The sequence below is a fragment of the Pelodiscus sinensis genome, chromosome 1 (genome assembly GCF_049634645.1).
Source record: "Pelodiscus sinensis isolate JC-2024 chromosome 1, ASM4963464v1, whole genome shotgun sequence".
NCBI classification, from domain to species: Eukaryota; Metazoa; Chordata; order Testudines; family Trionychidae; genus Pelodiscus; species Pelodiscus sinensis.
Window position 1 is genome coordinate 95,635,976 of NC_134711.1, and position 18,673 is coordinate 95,654,648.

Here is an 18,673-nt window from a genome sequence, read left to right on the forward strand (position 1 = left end):
GGTGCCGCGCCTCTGAGGCTTTGCTCTGGCAAAGCCTCTGAGGCGCGGGACCCCCCGCGGCTGCGGCTTCAGTCAGGGTGCCTGTGGTCTGCTGGGGACCGTCCCCAGCAGACCACAGGCACCGGGACCCAAGCGGCAGCAGCGGTGGTTCCCCGCGCCTCTGAGGCTTTGCGCTGGCAAAGCCTCAGAGGCGCGGGACCCCCCCGCGGCTGCGGCTTCAGTCCGGGTGCCTGTGGTCTGCTGGGGACCGTCCCCAGCAGACCACAGGCACCGGGTCTCATGCGGCAGCAGCGGGGGTTCCCGCGCTTCTGAGGCTTTGCTCTGGCAAAGCCTCAGAAGCGCAGGAACCCGCCCGCTGCTGCCGCTTGGGTCCCGGTGCCTGTGGTCTGCTGGGGACGGTCCCCAGCAGACCACAGGCACCGGCACCCAAGTGGCAGCAGCAGCGGTTCCCGCGCTTCTGAGGCTTTGCCCTGGCAAAGCCTCAGAAGCGCGGGAACCCGCCCGGTGCCCCTGGTCTGCTGGAGACGGTCTCCAGCAGACCAGGGGCACCGGAGCAGCTTACAAACGGGGCTTTCTCGCCCCGACTTCCGGGGCGAGAAAGCTCCGTTCGTAAGTGCGGATCCGACGTAAGTCGGATCCGCGTAAGTCGGGGACTGCCTGTAAACTTCAATCACATATTCTCTGGACATAATTAAAGGATTGAGATCAGACCTCTCAGATCAGTTGGATTCCAGGATGGAAGGCATCATGTGCATATCCCTGCTGGCTAACTTATATCAACCTGTGGAAAGGTCTTCTCTTGGGTTTACTAGCCTTTAAGAACTTTTGGAAAGCATACTATTGAAGTTTCATTTAATGTCAACACCTCATGTACAGATTAACAAGGTAATTTTCCTGAAAGAAACATACTGGGTCGATCTACATCAGCATGCTGCATGGGGGTAGAAAAGGAGGGGAAAAGTACAGTCAGCCAAACAGACACACACAAATTTAAATTTTCATTTCAATCGTCTATGTGTACGTGATCTCCACAAACCTCCAAAGCAAATTTCATGGGAGAAATAAATAGCAAAAGATGTTATGTGGTGCAAAAATAAAGATTTAAGAATTTTGCTCTAAAGATCCTTCTATGATGACAAGAAATTAGTTAGCAACTTCCCCACCAACTTACTCCCTTTGTTGTGCATCTTCATGCATCCTCTCTTCTGATCCTGCATCAGGATCTGCTACTATACTCTTGTGCCCACGTGGAATCCCGTTGACGTCAGTGGGATTCAGCACTCTTGCATGGCTCCATGTTATTGGATCCAGGAGCATTACCTATGAGACTCTTCAGGGCAAGGAGTGTCTTTGTGCCTTGCAAAGTATCAAGAACACTAGAGGAGTTTAATAAGAATAATAAATAAGCAATTACCTTTTTGTAGGCTACAGAAAACTAATTGACGGAAATAGCCAAATTTGCTTATCTTAAAGTTACATGCCCCCAAATGCCTCAGATGGAAAAGATAAGAGTGTTTGCAATGTTTGTGAAAGGCAAGTGTTTTCTCCTAGCACAACACATTGTTATAATAATTACACTCTTGTCTTATTTATTCCCAGAAACAACTACCAGGTGGAGGGTTCTTAAGAGCAGGTGGGAAACACTAAAATAAAGAAATGTCAGCTTAAAGCAAGGAATACTAGGACTTTGGGCTAAAGCATCTGGCTCCTCTGCTACCGCAGAGGTCTTTGTGAGGTTACTTCCTGCAGGAAATCTGGTGGTAAGAATGTGCAGTGGTAACTAGACACTAAGGAAACCCTTTAGAATTGCATTATTGAATGTTCTGCATCACTTCTTGGGGACAATTATTTCCAACACATTTTTGGAACATCAACATTTGCAGGAGCGACATATTCCAGGCCAGATTCTGCAAAATATTAAGTGCTCTCAACTCCTGCATTATTGGGCCCTAAATAACCAAAAATAGAAACATAAACACAACAAAAAAGTAGTTCCTTTTTAAATTCTTTCCAAATTGGCAGGAATTTAACATTCAGCAACCAATCTGAAAAGTTCCTGCTGCTTCTGCAGAAAAAGTACAAACAAGTGCCTTTCATGTCAGGCACATCCAGCTGGAATGGTCACAGCTTTGACAAAAAGGGGACAAAGCATTTGTGGTCTTTGTTCCCTCCAAAGGCCCAGCAACAAAAACAACAATAATAAAAAAATCTAATTCTTGGAAGGCAGAGGAAGCAAAATTCCTTTATCATACCCTAACAGTTACATACAGTTTGCCACTTGGCCAATTCTATCCAACCTGGCTTTCATACTGGAAGTCACAATTCAGTTAAAAAGAAAGAAAACCACGAGTTAAAGCACCAGTTTGGCTGTAGCTCAACCTCAAAGATTCGTCCTTGCCCCTCCCCTAATTTGAGCAACAAGACGCAAGCGCTCTCTCCACCCCATTACTTACTGTGACTCCATTTATCACTCTGTCAGGTCCATGGTGTGTGAAAAGGCCCCAGGTGACAGAAAGATTTCCCAGTTAGCAGTATGGCTGTGCATAGAGTCTAGGCTTCCTCCTGAAACCACAACCTCTGCTTTGGTATTGAAAGAATCTGTCTGTTTAAAAAGCTGCTCTCTCACTGGATTTGTTTAAGCATCTATTTCTGAAAAGTTGCTTAAAAGGCTGCAGAAGAGTCCAGGGTTGGAATCTTGCCACAGACATGAGCCTAAGGTAATTCAAAATGAAACTCTAGTGTGGTACCTGCCACCCATTAGGGGAAGAAGACTAAATGAAAGATGGTCTCCTAAGCCCTACTCACTGAATTCCAACAACAAGCACTTGCATTACATTTCCAAAGCAGAAGCTTTTTGCCTCTTCAGAAGCCACAGGGTGCTGGCATGTTTTGGAAAGTAACAAACACTTGCCAGGTTGCCACCTAGCTAGTTAATTTCTTACTTTCTTGCAGGAGCTGTTTTAACAGTCCAGCCCTCTCTTGATTCCCAGTCCTTACTGCACTGAATCCTCCCTTTAGAGCTGGTATTTTGTCAGGAGTTTCAAGAGTCGATAAAAAACTTTCTGCCAAGTCCCTTGCTTCCCCACAATGTGTTTTATAACCTGGCATGTAGTTTAGTCTGTCTAAACACTGCACTAGTACACTGCCATCAGTTTCTATGGAGACAGTTAACTCCTCAGTGGCCAGAAGTTGGAATATGCCTCTTGTTCTTTTGGCTCATGAAAAGCATGACAATGCTGCAAAAGACAGCCAGGCAGGGACACTGCTTTAAGGAGATTTTGGAGCTTCACAGACCTAGCTCAGCTTTAAGTCCAGTCACAAAAATGACAAGTTTGGTTAAGATGAGAATTCATAGTAACCTTGTAATATGGGAAACTCTCTTTCCTTATGCATTCTCCCCCTTTGTATTATGGACCCCCTTGCAAGCCCCAAGAGGGCAACCCCAGTTATAGCCATACTTGGTATCTCAGACAAGGCTACAAATATGAGCCATAATGAATACAGCAGGTCACTCAAGAATAAAAAGAGACCAGCACCCTGACATTGAACTTGGTCAGAAATCGACCAGTGAGAGAAATCTTGCAAGCAATTAGGGCTATATTGGCGGGGACATTACACAGGGCTTCACTGCTTGTACTACTTTTAATGCTTTGTGTTTCTAGACAAGATGCAAGTTATCAAAAAGTGTAGTTAACAGGGTGTGTTTAATTATTTAGTCAAAACATTAAAAGGGAGTAGCAGATGCCTAAAGTCCCATAGACTTCATTTCAGTAAATGAAGGGCATTTCTGAAAGTTCCAGCAATAGATGCAGGTACATTGGCTTCTCAAATATCCTTGTTGTCAAAAAAGGCCAAAATCTCCCTGGAATCTGTCTCAGCCCACATTTACTACTAGTGCAAAATACAGAAAAGTGTTGGCAATAAACATCTTCAAGTGAACTTTCAATAGTATGGCATACTGGAAAGATCTTCTATAAAACTCAAACATTTTCCAGGATATCAGGACTGAAGCAAATTTTACTTTTTAGGACTCTGAACATGTAATGTTTTTCTTGGATTTCCGGAGCAAACACACTGTATAAACTAGATACAAATAACTAGACATCTCTGCAGGATTGTATAGAGGAAGGTTATTAAGACAAAAAGGGAAATGTTTTGTTAGCAAGTTCAACTAATTTAAAATGCTACTTACAAGATTCCATGATAGCAAATTAAGTCAGCATTGCACAGAAAAGCATTTTGACCCTATTTAATTTATTTTTCATAGAAGTTACCCAAGTTGCCTGCTTCCCAGTCTGTTGTCCTCACTAACTAGGGAGGCATCACAGTACTAATATCAGCAATGTCAGCTTTCACAAACTATTTGTGTGTTTCTCAACCCTCAGTCAGAGACAACCTCTAATCTAGGCCCTCTAGGGGCAAGAGTAGGACTTCAGTCACCATGTCTATTCAACCCTTAACCTCTCTGCAAAAATTGACATTTAGGCTGACAGCTGTTGAACGTTATTAGGTGCACATCAGTATACCAGGACCTGGACAGAGACCACTCACTCATTTATTATACAGTAGACTATAGAACAGCAACAAATAGCACTATATTTCATCATTTAATACTGACCTGGGTCATATGCAAACTAGGGAATTAGAGTGAGTCTCTTTTATCCCATTCACTTGAACCACAGTTATTTATCCCACCCCTCATTTATAAGTACTCCTCAAATGCCAAAGATTGGAGCACGCGAGGAGCAACAGGAAGGCCCCAATGAAAATGTGGTTTTGCTTTCAAAGGGTTTTTTTAAATCCTGTAAATTGTAGTTTTCCTGTCTTCAGTTTCACGGTATTTCAACTTGTTATTTTATGTTAAAAAAAACCCATACATACAAAAGCAAAACTGCAAGGATCAGAACGCAGTGTGCAAAATTATTGGGAAACTTGTTATACACCTCCCTGACCTTTCGCAAAAGTTATTACTATACAGAGCCATGTGTTCCCTTGCCACTAATTGGTGTGAATTACATCATTCCAAATTGCCAAGGGCAGTTCCCTGGCTTGGAAGAATTCATCCTGACTTTTGTTAAGTATTATTATTTGCTTGGCACCAAGTAGCAAAGGCAATTTTGGCTGCCCACACCTTCAGTTTTGTTTTTGTCTGTCTGCAGGAGACAAGTCGCTTTTATAATTACTAATTTTTAGAAAGCCTGCTTGTTTTTCTTGGAGAGGTGGTAGCGTTGGAAAAACTGCAGAGAGTTTAATTTTTAAAACAACGTCCATTCTCCATTGTTCCTTAAGAAAAAAAATTCACTACACTTAAAAAAACAGAGATACCTAAGGCAACTCCAAAAAGCTGCATGGAGTCCGGTCATCTTTCACTGTTTCAATCCTGTCCCTAATTTAAACTTGTTTGCTTAAAACTGTAGTGCTAAAACCTTTTTTTAAGTGGGGGAGAAAGAGGGGAGGCTGTGATTTGGCTGTAGTTCTCCAGCCCTCCAACTTCTGATAACTGGATCTGAGCAAGCCTAAACTGGTGGTTTTCCAAAGTTCATATGCTGGTTACCTTTCCAAGTTTTAGCAAAAGATTCCCTCCCCCTTCCCAGCCCCACACAGAGAACTTTCTAGAGGCCAGGGAACAGAATCTCAGTAAAGTGGCACCTTCCTCTGCGCGCACTGGCGTGAGCGAGAATATTTCGACTTTTCTCTCGCAACGCTCTGACACCGCTGCCGGGGGAAACGCTTTCAGCTCGCCAAACCTTGGCGCTCCCTATGCTCCCCCTGTCCCCAACGCGAGGGTGCATCTCTGGCCCCAGTGGCTGGACGGCGGAGGAGGTGCGCAGCGGCGCCAGGCGCGGGCTAGGGACGGCAGGGGACACTCACCGATGTCAGAGTTGCAGAAAGCATCCTGGGGGTGGATAGGGAGGCAGGTACAAGCCTCCGCCACCAAGTCGTTCAGGCTCCAGCTGCAGAGGAGCACGAGGAGGAAGCTGAGCCACGCCGACATGATGCTGAGGCAGCGGCTGGCCCGAAGCTGCTCTCCGCTTATGCAGGGGAGGGGGCGGCTGGCTGGTGGGCTCGCTTTACAGGCGGCTTGCTTAAGCGGTCTTGGGAGCCTCTGCTCCTGGCGCCACTACGTCCCTCTCAAGACACTTGCTGACAGCTGCGGTGGCTTTGCTCGGGATCCTGACGCACCAAGTTCGAAGCGCTGCGCGCTTTTGCTGCTCTGCCTCTCCTGGCGGCTGCAGTTATAGCCGGGGATTGGGAAAGCGCCCTCTCGGGCTCGTGGGGTGCGCCCCCCCCGGACCAATCGGAGCCCCGCATTACCTCATCTCCCTGGCAAAGGGGGGGAGAGGCTCCGAACGAGCCGGGGGACGGGGTTGGAGCGCGGGATTCAGTTCCTTATAGGGAATAATGTGTGGCGTGGGGCTGGGAGAGGGCTCGCCAAGCAAAGCTGCCTGCTGCATGTGCAGCGCTGGAGCAGCGAGAGGGGCAGAAAAAGTAACGATGGGAATAGGGTTGCGACCGGTTTCAAAACCCAGCCAGAAGTTCCTTGTTTCAAGCCACGCTCTCCTCTCCCACCCTCGGATGCCACCGCATGATGCTGGAGACACATGGTGGTGGTGCGAACAGGTTGATTCTAAGTTGGATCACAGGGGGTGCAAGTAAGAGCACCACGCAGTGCAGATCCCCAGTTGGTGTAAGCTGCCATAGCTTCATTGTTTCAGTGTTTGGGGCTATGATCATCTACAGCCGCTGACAATGTGTCCCACACTCACATTTTCCCTGGTGGAATCCAGTATGGGGAAGTCAATCCAGAGTTCAGATAGATTTCTTCATCTTTAATTACTTTATCTCATCTGAGTAGGAGCTAATTTTAAACTTGAAGTCCTAGCCTATTTTATATATATAATTTTAAAAAGGAAAATATCGCAACAAGAAGCACATACTGTTTCTTTTCCTTCTTCAGTGTGCTCTGCACTGAAATCATCAGAGCTATACTAGTGTAGAAAACGTGTGGAAGAAAAGGAGGCAGGACAGTGCTATTTGGGCTGTAAAATCAGGATTTGATGCTTGTGAGTTTTTAATCCTATCCAAACCCTTTGACACAAGACTTCTAATCAGCCAAGGGTGATGATAAAGCAAACTGTTAAAACTGACTGGGAGGGGGGGGAACCTGTCATAGCTACACAGGTATTTCCAACTCTTAATCTTGCTGTATAGCAGAGCTGTTATAATGCAATGTATACAGAAGTCCTGTTTACTTGGTTTTTGTGTAGCCCCTGTTTGGAACTGTAAATTTCTCCCAGATGCAGACATGTAACAGTTACAGTAGAGCTGGGCTTTGAGAAAAGGAGGTTGCCAGATGCATAATACAGACAGTCTTATTATCCTGCAAAGGGGCTGAGGGAGGGATGATTAATCACAGTATCAAACCACTGTACTTAATATCAAAGTACTTTCCATGGGGTTTATAAGATTTAAGCATTTCTAGTTGTACATTATGCCAGTATTAAAGGCCAGAGAGACCAGCTGTCCTAAGTTTTTAAACAGTAGGTTAAATATTCAAATTTACAAAGTTGCATCTGAGTGAAAGATTGCCTGTATGTACCTTGTCTTTAGTTGTACAGCCTGTAGAACTCCAGTCCTTTGGAAGGATAGACTTGTTTGGGGTACAGTATTAATATTAAATATGGATGGCCATTTGAGGGAGGAAGGATTATCTAGTGGTAGAGATGCTAGTTTGGGACCTAGAAGACTTGGGTTAAAGCTCTGCCACCAATGACCTGAATGACCATTGGGGGTACATCTAAATTTCATAAAGAAAAAAAGCCACAGCAGCAAGTCTCAGAGTCTGGGTCTACACAATTAGGCTTGTGCTACAGAGCTACAAATAGCTGTATAGGCATTCCACTCTGGCTCTGAGACTCATCCCCTTCACTGGGTTTCAGAGCCTGAGCTCCAGTCTCGGCAAGAATATATATATGGCTATATTTATCACTGTAGTGTGAGTCCCACAAGCCTGAATCTGTAGACTCAGGTTCTGAGATTCAGAGCAGCAGGAGTTTTTGGAGGGGTTGGGGTAGATAAACCCATGGTCTCTCTGTTCCTCAGGCCTCATATGTAAAATGAGGATGATAATTCTCTACCTCAAAGGGGTGCTATATGGTTAAATATAATAAAGATCAGAGGGGTAGCCGTGTTAGTCTGAATCTGCAAAAGCGACGAGGAGTCCTGTGGCACCTTATAGACTAGGGGTCTCCAAACTTTTCTGCCCGAGGGCCGCATTAACTATCAAACAGCAGTTCGGGGGCCGACTACACACTTGAGGTCCAAATAAAAAACAATCAAAATATGGATGTTGTTTTTAATTATTTATTTAATATTATTTTATTCAGTTATTATTTAATAACACATTGATACACTACACATGAACACCTGTATTAGTGTGAATGGTGAAATTGTTTCCTGGATGCCAAAATAGAGCCCAGCCCACTAGTGACCTCATGAGAGAGCTAGCCAATAGGATAAGAACGCACTGGCCAATAGGGAGCAATTGTCCACGCCAAGTCCCAACCCCTCTTGCTGTGAGGGACGCGCAGAGCCCGGGCTCGGCCGTCGGTCCGCAGGGCGTGTGGCCGTCCGTTGGCGGCTCCGATCCCCCGCACCCCCGGCCGGGGAGTCTCGCTGCCCAGGGCAAGGGCTGCGCGGGTCCAGAGTCCCTCCTCCGTCCCGCTGGCTCCTCCGGCTTCCCTCTCCTGGCTGCCTGCCCAAAAGAAAGTGAATGCCGGCTGCCCCTGTCCTTCCGGCCCCTCCCCCTTTTGAGCCGGCACGCACGGGGCGTGCCGCTCACCCTGGCGTCCCTGCCCCTTCTCCTCCTGGGTCCTGCCGCCTTCCTCGCCTGCCGCGCCTGCGGCTGTGCGCCCTCGCTCCCCTCCCCGTGGGCTTTTCCCTGGGCTCCGCTGCGCTGCGCCGCTCGGCGCTTCTCCGGGGGAGGGGCTGTCAGTGTGGGGAGTTTCTTCCCCGCCCCAGCTCCGCGGCGCTGCGCCGCTCGGCGCTTCTCCAGGGGAGGGGCTGTTAGTTCGGGGAGTTTCTTCCCCGTCACAGTCTCCACGGGCCGGATGAGAGGGCCTCGTGGGCCGCATCCGGCCCGCGGGCCGTAGTTTGGAGACCCCTGTTATAGACTAACTGAAGTGTAGGAGTATAAGCTTTCGTGGGCAAAGACCCACTTCGTCAGATGCATGCATGCATCTGACGAAGTGGGTCTTTGCCCACGAAAGCTTATGCTCCTACACTTCAGTTAGTCTATAAGGTGCCACAGGACTCCTCGTCGATATAATAAAGACTGTGCAGAGATCACACAATGTACATATATAAGTGCATGAGAGTGAAAGACATCTCTGAAGCAGATCACTTTAATGTCTAATTGTACATAGTTTTATGACCCATCTTTCAATCTGAGAAATGCCAGGCAAATATATGAATTGGGTATTTGGAATCTGTAGTTTGGTGCATACATCAAAAGCTAAATAACTGGGACTAGACTCTGATATCGATTTTAATGGTGTAAATTAGGAGCAGCTCCACTGAAATAATCAGACCTATACTAGCGTAAATCCATGGAAATAAAATCAGAATCCTGCCTTTCACTTTTTTCACTGTTTAAAAGTATGGTCTGAAATTGACATCACCAGCATCACGATATAACTGACCAATCAGCATCACAATGCTATTTGAGAGGGTTGAGGATATTCTGAAGATGACAGAGGTTAGCCAACAAACTTAAATATTTTGATCTCTTTGACTCTGTGGCTTTGACCAGGTCACTCAGGCTATGTCTAGACAGTGGCACTATTTCAAGATTCCAGATGTATCCCGAAATAGCTATTCTGCATCTTTTGAGCATGCCTGTTATTTTTATATATTTCGAAATAATGGGTATGCTATTCTGGCGTCCCTGTAACCCTTGTTCCACAAAGGTTAAGGGAGTTGTCAGAATAACGCTTTATTTCAAAATTAGATCGAAATAAGATATGCAATTTGCTCAAATTGCATATCTTATTTCAACCTCCGGGTGCAGTGTAGATATACCCTCAGTTTTCTCATCCCTAAAATGGAAATGCTTTCCTACCTCACTTAGGGTGCATCTACGCTGTACCCGTAGGTCGAAATAAGATCCACAATTTGAGCTATGCAAATAGCATATCTTATTTCAATATAAAGCGCTATTGCAAAACATCCCTTAGCCCTCGTGGAACAAGGGTTACAGGGACACCAGAATAGCACGCCCATTATTTCTAAATCTAATGTAACCTAGAAAAGTAATCTGCAATTACTTTTTACAATGAAAAAGGACACAGGTTGCTTTCAGTTGCTCTTGCTGGCCGTCCTCTCCTAACTGTGAGTGAGTGTTCTGATAGTCATCCAAACTAAGGCCCCGTCTCTCTGTGCTACCTTCCTTCAATCTGAACCTCCTAGTCTCGCATATTAGCAGTTGTTGAACTAGTGATAGCTGTGTTTGGTCTTCTACGCTATGAAGAAGATCGACCCTCTGGAAGTCAATCTTCTAGCATTTGATTTAGCAGGTCTAATTCAAACTGAGAGGGTGCCCCTTAGTCCTGCTCCTCATGAGGAATAAGGGAGCCAATGAGAGCGTTTGCTCCTGTCGGCCTCCCACTGAGTGGATGGCATGAAAACATGATTTAGGATACGTTGACTCCAGCTATATAATTAATGTAGCTGGAGTTGTGTATCTTAAGTCGACTTTCCCCTTTACTGTGGGCCTGGCCTCAGGGTACAACTAGGTCACAAGGATTTTGATGATGTTTGCCACCAATGTATTCTTTGTCAATGAAGTAGGTTTTCGATTGTGCTGTTGTGGTTTTTGTATATTTCTGCCTGTACTGAATGATAAGGAATAATAACAATAATGCACTGCTTGCATAGGGTGCTTTTCAGGTACAGAGCTCAAAGTGCTTGGGGGCCCTGGGTTCTAGTCCCAGCTGAGACACAGGCCTGCTGGAGACTTTGGGCAAGTTGCAAATTGCTGCCTCTGTGCCTCTGTTTCCCCACTTGTAATATTGGGATGATGACAGCAATCAGAGGAGCTGTATAGGAGCTTGTTATTAACATGGGGAACTCTAGCACACAGAGGCCAAGTGTTTTGCTGAAGGTTATGCATCAGGTCAGCCACAGACCTTGGATTAGAACCTAGATCTGTCTCCCCAGCTAATGCCCTAGACTTTGGGCCACAATGTCTTTTAGAGAGAAAACTAAAGAAGGAAAAACAAGCATTCACCAAGCCTCTTGTGGCCATTAAAAAAAATGTATCTTGATCCTCCTGTGAGAAAATTAGACTTAATATTTGGGTAATGTCACCAAATAAAGAAGTCTGGATTACCTCAGTGCTTCAAATTCAACACATTGTTGAATACAATTAAGGGCCTTTTTACTTTAATATGCAGCCGCACCACTTTGTGGTAGGATCCCACAAGCTAAGCATGACTGGGCTAGGTCAACACTTGATGTGCAAATTCCAAGGATAACATATGTAAGTGTTGGTGACTCAGTCAGTATGCCGTGTTCTTTCCTCCGAGTCAGTCCCGAGTTACTGTCTCAACATAGTGCTAGGGGGCAGTGCACTGCAAGATATAAGTTGGGTTTTATTTCAGTGTGGAGTGAAGCAGGGGTTCTGACCACTTGCGATAACTGAAGACTCCATGGTGCCTTTGGCAAGAGTAGGGTGGTTAACTCTAATGTTCTGGTTAAATCCCAGCAACAGTAACTACTTTCTGCTTCCATGCGTTCCCACTCTGATTTAAATTAGATATGTTATTCTTCTCTTTCCCTTCTTCAAATCCTGTTGCATAAAAATGCCAGCAGGGAATGTTTGAGGTGTTCCATCTCAGGGCTGGATGCTGTGGCTGAAGTAGCCCCTGGACACAGGGTGCAAATCCGTGGATCCACCTTCAGTACAAAGGCTGCTATATAAATGTAAGCAACAGCTGCAAAGTAATGAAAAGAGTACTCTCCTCTTCTGGTTACCTCTGAAAGTGAAATTTTATGGGGCCTAGGTGCAGAAGGAAAACTGCTCCTGAATTGACAAAAGGTTCTGAATATAACCAGTACAACAAGACATTTCACGAATCATGGGGAACTACTAGGTAAAAGTACCAAAAATAAGTGCAATGAAGTACCAGAAGTGCTCCAGATCACCAAGGAGCTCCCATGGTCAAACCTACAACTAGTATGTCCCACTGTAGTCAACAGACTTCTGTTTGCAAGTCAGTCACCCTGGCCACTTCCGCGAACAATAAGTTAACTTAAAGCACTATACATCTTTTTTTTACAACTTCTACCTTCTCCATGGAAAGTCGACTCAGTCTGTTAACACGGAGTCATGCTAGTTCCATTTTAAATTGTTAACTGCTAGCAAAAATAAGTTTCCCTCCCTTGCCTTAATAATTCTTCTTGACACCAGTGGCTGCACTGATTTACACCAATTTAGCATCTAGCCCTTGGTCATTGAAAACTTCAGAGGCTATTTTTACACCAGGCTGCCTTCATACAGTCGATGGCAGAGAGTAAATACCTTTCTGTCCTGTCTGGTGCCACTTTTGGGTCTGCTAGCTAGCAGGGTGTCTCTTACTCTACTTTCTCACACTGTGCTATAAGCAATCTCATATGAACAATCCTGGCTTAATAAGAGGAATTCTGATATGTATTTCTTTATCAAGAATCTGTATTTTTATAAAGAGCTCATTGGGAAGACACCTTTTTCCAGTGTGTTTGTGCATGTTAACTATGTTTTATTTGTATGAAGAAAGGTTGAGAAAAATGCCTCTATTAATTGCTTTCTTATGCCAGCGAACTTCATATGGCATGCTTAATAACTAAATGGTTTAGGGTTGCCAGGTGTCCAGTTTTCACCCGGACTGTCTGTTATTTATGTCCCCCATCCGGTAAAAGAAAACAGAAAATACCATTTCTCGTTTCCCTTGGAAGGAAGCCCGGCAGGGACAATTTTCCCCTGCCGCATCTGGTGAGGGAGTGAGGAACGCGGGGCCATTTAAAGGTGCAGCAGCCTTTTTGTTCAACAACTTTGGTCTCCCCCTCTTTTTTTTTCTCAACAAAATGTTTGTGGGCGGGTGGGGGACTGTTTGGTATTTTTTGTTAAACCATCTGGCAACCCTAAAATAGTTGCCTTATGAGTTTCTTTACAAGCCATATCATTTTAGTTCCCTCTCTCTACAAATTTTATCTGAGCTCATTCTCTGAGGTTATAAAGGACATATGCTACTTTCCTGTCTCTCAAGTCAGATGCAGGTGAGATTACACTCTCAGGCTTGTTTGCAGGAATTTCTGTGGCAGGGTGCGAGCTGTGGGAGGGACTGGTGGCTGCCCCACCCCTACCCCACAGCCCAGCCCCACTCCCCATGGCCCAGCCCTGTCCCTGTCCTCGTTCCTGGGTGAGGAAGGGGAGAATCAGCCCCAGCCTTCCCCAGCTGGCCAGGGTATGGGGGAGAGAGGCTGGGGCAATGCGACACCCATGACTTCCCTAGGTCAGCCGGAATTGGCCCCATGGTGGAGACTGTGGCTGATGCGTTCACACCCTTCGGTGTACAGGTCTGACACGATTCTTTAGCTTCAGAGTATAGAAAAACTGTAGCATAATAATTACCTCAAATGTTTTTATAGAACATTTAATTCCAAGGGATCTTAAAGAGCTTAAGAGATTGCATGTATGGGGAGCACTTATTCTGGTGTGGAGCATAGCTGCTACATCACACAAAAGGGATTTTAGGATAAGAAATCAACCTCTGCATGGTTAGGGGAGTCTCAGATCATACTGTTATTTTCCTCAGTCACGGGTAGGCATTAAATAATAAAATGTTTTAATGGCCTTATAAAATTGAAACAGAGGCTGGATCTTGCATGGGGCTAATCATTTTGGCCCTGATACAGCAAAGCATTTAGGCACATATTTAAGTCCCATTGAAGACAAAGGGGCTGCTTACATGCATAAAGTTAAGCAAATGCTTAAGTGCATTGCTGGAACAGAGCCAAAGGGCTTAGCATCTTGAAGGATTGTTGAGCCCTATAAAATGGGGATGGAGGTTGGAACCTTACTTTTGCAAGCAATGACTTTACTTCATTTTTGTTTAAAATAAGCATGTCCACGTCTCTTTGCTTTGCTTTCATGCTACGGGGGCCATTTCCAAATTGAAGTATTTAAAAAACTGAATTCTAAACTGCATCAAAAGCTTTAAATGACTGAACAAAGAGATTTCAAATAGATGAAGTGCTTCAAATGCTAATAAGAGCCAGAGTTCCCAGAGCTTTGGAGCCTGGCACTGAGCAGAGGAGAGAAGGAGAGCGACTGAAAAACACTTTTCTGTTGTTTCTTTGTATGAACTGGTTTCAGGCTTATGCACTGCACAGTAATTAAAATGACTGGAATGCCTCACATTTTTCAGGGAGCTTTAAGGCATCTTGGTAGTATTGTGGCCATACACCAGTTCAGTTCGGGCTCATGACTGCAATTGAGGCTGGATGTGTCTATTGGCCTATCCTGAAGGAGGTACAATCTATCTATGAGGCTGGGGAGAAAGGAGTATGTATGGTGTCTGGAGTAAGGATGCTAAAGACTAGTCAACTAGTCAATTCTCCCCTCCCCCCCCCCCCGCCCTTGCTGCCTCTATCAGATGGGGGGTACTTCAACGGGCAGCACTGCACATCAGCTGTGAAGAACTGCCCCTTTGAAACACTGAGGCAGTGTTTTGCCAGAGCAAAGCCTCAGAGGCGCGGCACCCCGCTGCCGCTGCGGCTTTTCTCCCCGTGTCCCTGGTTTGCTGGGGGGGCGCAGCTAGTGCGTCCGTCCCCCCCCCCCCCAGCAGACCAGGCTTTTGTTGTGGACCCTGGGGCAGAGCAGCTGGGGCGCTGCCGGATGGCCTCTTAGGGGGGGTAGTCTTATACAGCGAGTATAGGCGAAAACCTATGTTTTAACTAGAAAACTAGGGGGTCGTCTTATACACCCAGTCGCCTTATACGATGGAAAATACGGTACATTTCAAAGCTGGCACCTGCATGCAGGCCAGAGTCAGTGGGACTTCCCGCTGGCCCCGGACTGTATGCGGTGTTCCGCATTCCTCCTTTGAAATGTACAAGAGTCCCCGCAGCCTCCAGGAGGAATGCGCAAGTGCCTATAGACTAGTCTTTTCCATCGACTACTTGACTAGTAAATTAACCGATATTTAACATCCTTAGTCTGGAGACCAGCTGTATGGGGCACCTTGTAGGTGTCTGGCTATCTTTTTGATGAGATGTAAACCGAAGGGCCTAATACAGTGTGGCCATTAAAGAGCTGTTGCTTGCTTTCACAAAAGCAGGGGGATTAGCCTGGGTGTTCTGCCCAAATTCAAGTTTGGGTAATTACTGTCACACTCCCAGAGATGTTGTACTTCAGTGGTGGTAGCTGGGTATAAATATTTAGGTCCCAGTGCATCATGTAGAGCTCAACAGGCAGAGAGACTGGCCACAGTTCTGCAGCATGGCCACACAGCTGGCTCACCACTTGCTAGTCACACCCTAAGGGAGCACACTCCCCTTAGCAGTGGCAGCAGTGGAGATGTTCTGCAGCTGCTCAGTCCAGCTTCTATGGCTGACGCCAGCATTGCACTCTCTCCATTGACTCTGTTTACCAGCATGAGTCACTGGGGACTAATAGCAGGGTGAGGCATTGCCTCACTCAACATCCTTGCAATGGACAACTGACAATCAGGGAGCTCAGCCTCAGAAGCAGGGAAAGGGCTGAGTCAGAGCTATCATCTGGGAAGAGCAGCTGATTGTCCTGAAGACTTTGCCCTTTCTGTGAGCACTGGAGCCAGAAGGTAGCACAGGTCTGCTGTCTCATCCTTCTAGCTAACGTTTTGAGAGCTCTGACTGAGCCTGATCCACCATCACCAGCCCCCTAACTCCCTACCCCATAGCTTCAGAGGAGTGGTTGAGTTAGTCTGTAACTGGAAAAACTTAAAAAACAACAAATAGTCTGGCAGCACTTCAAAGACTAACAAAACGTGCAGATGGTACCATGAGCTTTCATGGGCACAACCTACTTCTTCAGATAAATGGAGCATTAAAAGTCCAGTTCCAAAATAAATAGGGGATTGGGATGGGGAAGGGAAGGGAAAAATAGGGAATTAGAGTGTTCATGTTCCAAGAAGCTGATAGAAAAGATGCAAATTGTTCTTAAGTCCCCATTGTGTGGTTGGTTAAGTCACCCCATAGTTCACTTGGCAGGGCCCCATGTCCTCCACAATCCTTGTATGAGAGGGAGAGAGGTTCAGAAGGCAAAATAGGTGCAGGGGATAGTCACTCTGTTTCCTCTCCTTCACTGGCCTCACTAGCTTGAGGATCAGGCAGGCCAGCACACCTCTGCAAGAATAAAAGAACTTTCAGCTGCTGGAAGCTGGCCCATTGTAAAGCCTTTTGGGATCCCTTGGGATGAAAGCAATTTCTGAATATACAAATTATTATAATTCTCAAATGCAGAAAGTGAAGGTATATGGAGAAGTGTAGATAGCTGAGGGTACTGTTTGTTTCATTTCAGGTGACATAGGGGCTGGTGAAAGCTGTTAGACTGAAGGCACTAGAGACAAAACCCCTCTTTTTAGCCATTGAAGAGGTACAGTATTGGCAGCAGCGGGATGAGCTGCCCCACACTGTCCCACTCTTCCATGCCCTACAGAACCCTCCCGTAGAAGTGAGGAATAGTCTCAGTCTGTGTGGCCCACCTGATTTGCTGAAACTGCGAACAAGGGAACTGTTGTGATCGTGTTATTTTATGATGTGGCCACTTGTCTGCTAATGAGCTGACAGACTGACTTTGCACAGGCCACCAAATGGATGTCAAAGGAATACAGAGTTTAACAATGTAAAAGCAGTTCTGGTGTATGCAAACTGCAGCTGTGGTGGCCACAGTTGTTGCTGTTGTTTATAAAATCCAAAGTGAGTTTTCATTCAAAAGCCAGCCATAGTTTCAGCAACTGAAGAGCTCTCTCCCCCTGAAAACATCCAGGGTCCCACCTGTTGAGATTCCTTCTGAGACCTCTTTTCATTCAGCTTCCTAAGGACTCACTTCAACTTGATGTTTTTTCACTTTGGTATCTTTATATGGCATAGAGCAAAGCTACACCGAATTCATAGACTTATAGGCTACGTCTAGACTGGCATGATTTTCCGGAAATGCTTTTAATGGAAAAGTTTTCCATTAAAAGCATTTTCGGAACAGAGCGTCTAGATTGGCACGGACGCTTTTCCGCAAAAGCACTTTTTGCGGAAAAGCGTCCGTGCCAATCTAGACGCACTTTTCCGCAAAAAAGCCCCGATCCCATTTTTGCGATCGGGGCTTTTTTGCGGAAAACAAATCTGAGCTGTCTACACTGGCCCTTTAGCGCAAAAGAGACTTTTGCCTGAACGGGAGCAGAATAGTATTTCCGCAAGAAGCACTGATTTCTTACAGTAGGAAGTCAGTGCTTTTGTGGAAATTCAAGCGGCCAGTGTAGACAGCTGGCAAGTTTTTCCGGAAAAGCGGTTGATTTTCCGGAAAAACTGGCCAGTCTAGACACAGCCCTCGACTTTAAGGTCAGAAGTGATCCATGTGAACATCTAGTCTGATTTTCTGCACCTTGCAGGCTGCAGAACCTCACCCACTCCTGAAGTAGACCCCTAATCTCTGGCTGTACTGAAGTCTTCAAATTATGGTTGAAAGACTTCATGTTACAGAGAATCCACCATTTACACTAGTTTAAAATGGCAAGTGACCCATTCTCCATGCTGCAAAGGAAGGTGTCAATCTGACCTGGGGGTTCAGTTAGACCCTGATCATGTGGGCAAGATTCTCCAAATAGATGCCTGGGAAAGAAATCTCTGTAGTAACTCACAGCCCTACCCATCTAGTTTTCCATCAAGTTGATCAGACTCAAGTGTAGAGAGCGTATATGGGATGTATTATACACCCAAAGTTAGTTAGAAAACCTCTTCTTTTATATGCATTTATATATTTCATTAGCTTTACTCTATGTTGCATCATACATTTGGGAACTGACTTGGTTACTTTGAAGGAATCAATTCCTGTGCAGCGTGCTCTGTCCATATGCTGTTTGTGCATAATCTGACCTCAACCTTATCTTACATTTAGTCTTGTTTAATAATATCAATATATTTCTGCTGATTTTAGCTAGCCATTCTGACTCCAACATGCTGCTTGTTATGACAACATAACCTTCCACTCACCTTCCCAATCATACCCATTAAAAAACAAAGCAAGTTTCTTATGTCAAGCCAGACAGATGCTGCCCAGCAGAGTTTGGGGGATTTCCAACATTTCTTATATGAAGATTTCAAGGCAAAAGGCCTTCTCTGGAGCAAAAAACAGAACTTCTGTTTCCTCACTGTTCTGGAATTTTGCTCTATAAATCTCTGAGTGCCATATGAGACAAAAGATGAGGGAATAGTAGATATATAGCTTAGAATAGGGATTGTGTTACTCGTTTATTTTCTTGCTCTTCATGTATTAAGAATAATAAAATCATGAAAAGAAAACTGAAAACCTTTCCTGGGGCTGCATGTTAAGTTCCACAATTACTGTTTTAATGTGAGAAGTGAAAAGGTCTGTGCCCGATTT

At 45.5% G+C, this 18,673-nt stretch overlaps 2 protein-coding genes across 8 annotated transcripts in view; one reads left to right on the plus strand and one right to left on the minus strand.

The window, feature by feature from the left end:
* The window catches only part of TIMP3 (TIMP metallopeptidase inhibitor 3), a 57,448-nt gene extending 51,187 nt beyond the window's left edge, over window positions 1–6,261 (minus strand). Inside the window, exon 1 of the mRNA XM_006137972.4 lies at window positions 5,872–6,261. Coding sequence (XP_006138034.1) covers window positions 5,872–5,995 — 124 coding nt within the window. The 5' untranslated portion in view covers window positions 5,996–6,261. The remainder of the gene's footprint in view (window positions 1–5,871) is intronic.
* SYN3 (synapsin III) overlaps window positions 1–18,673 on the plus strand; it is a 390,200-nt gene that overhangs the window by 236,772 nt on the left and 134,755 nt on the right. The window lies entirely within an intron of this gene.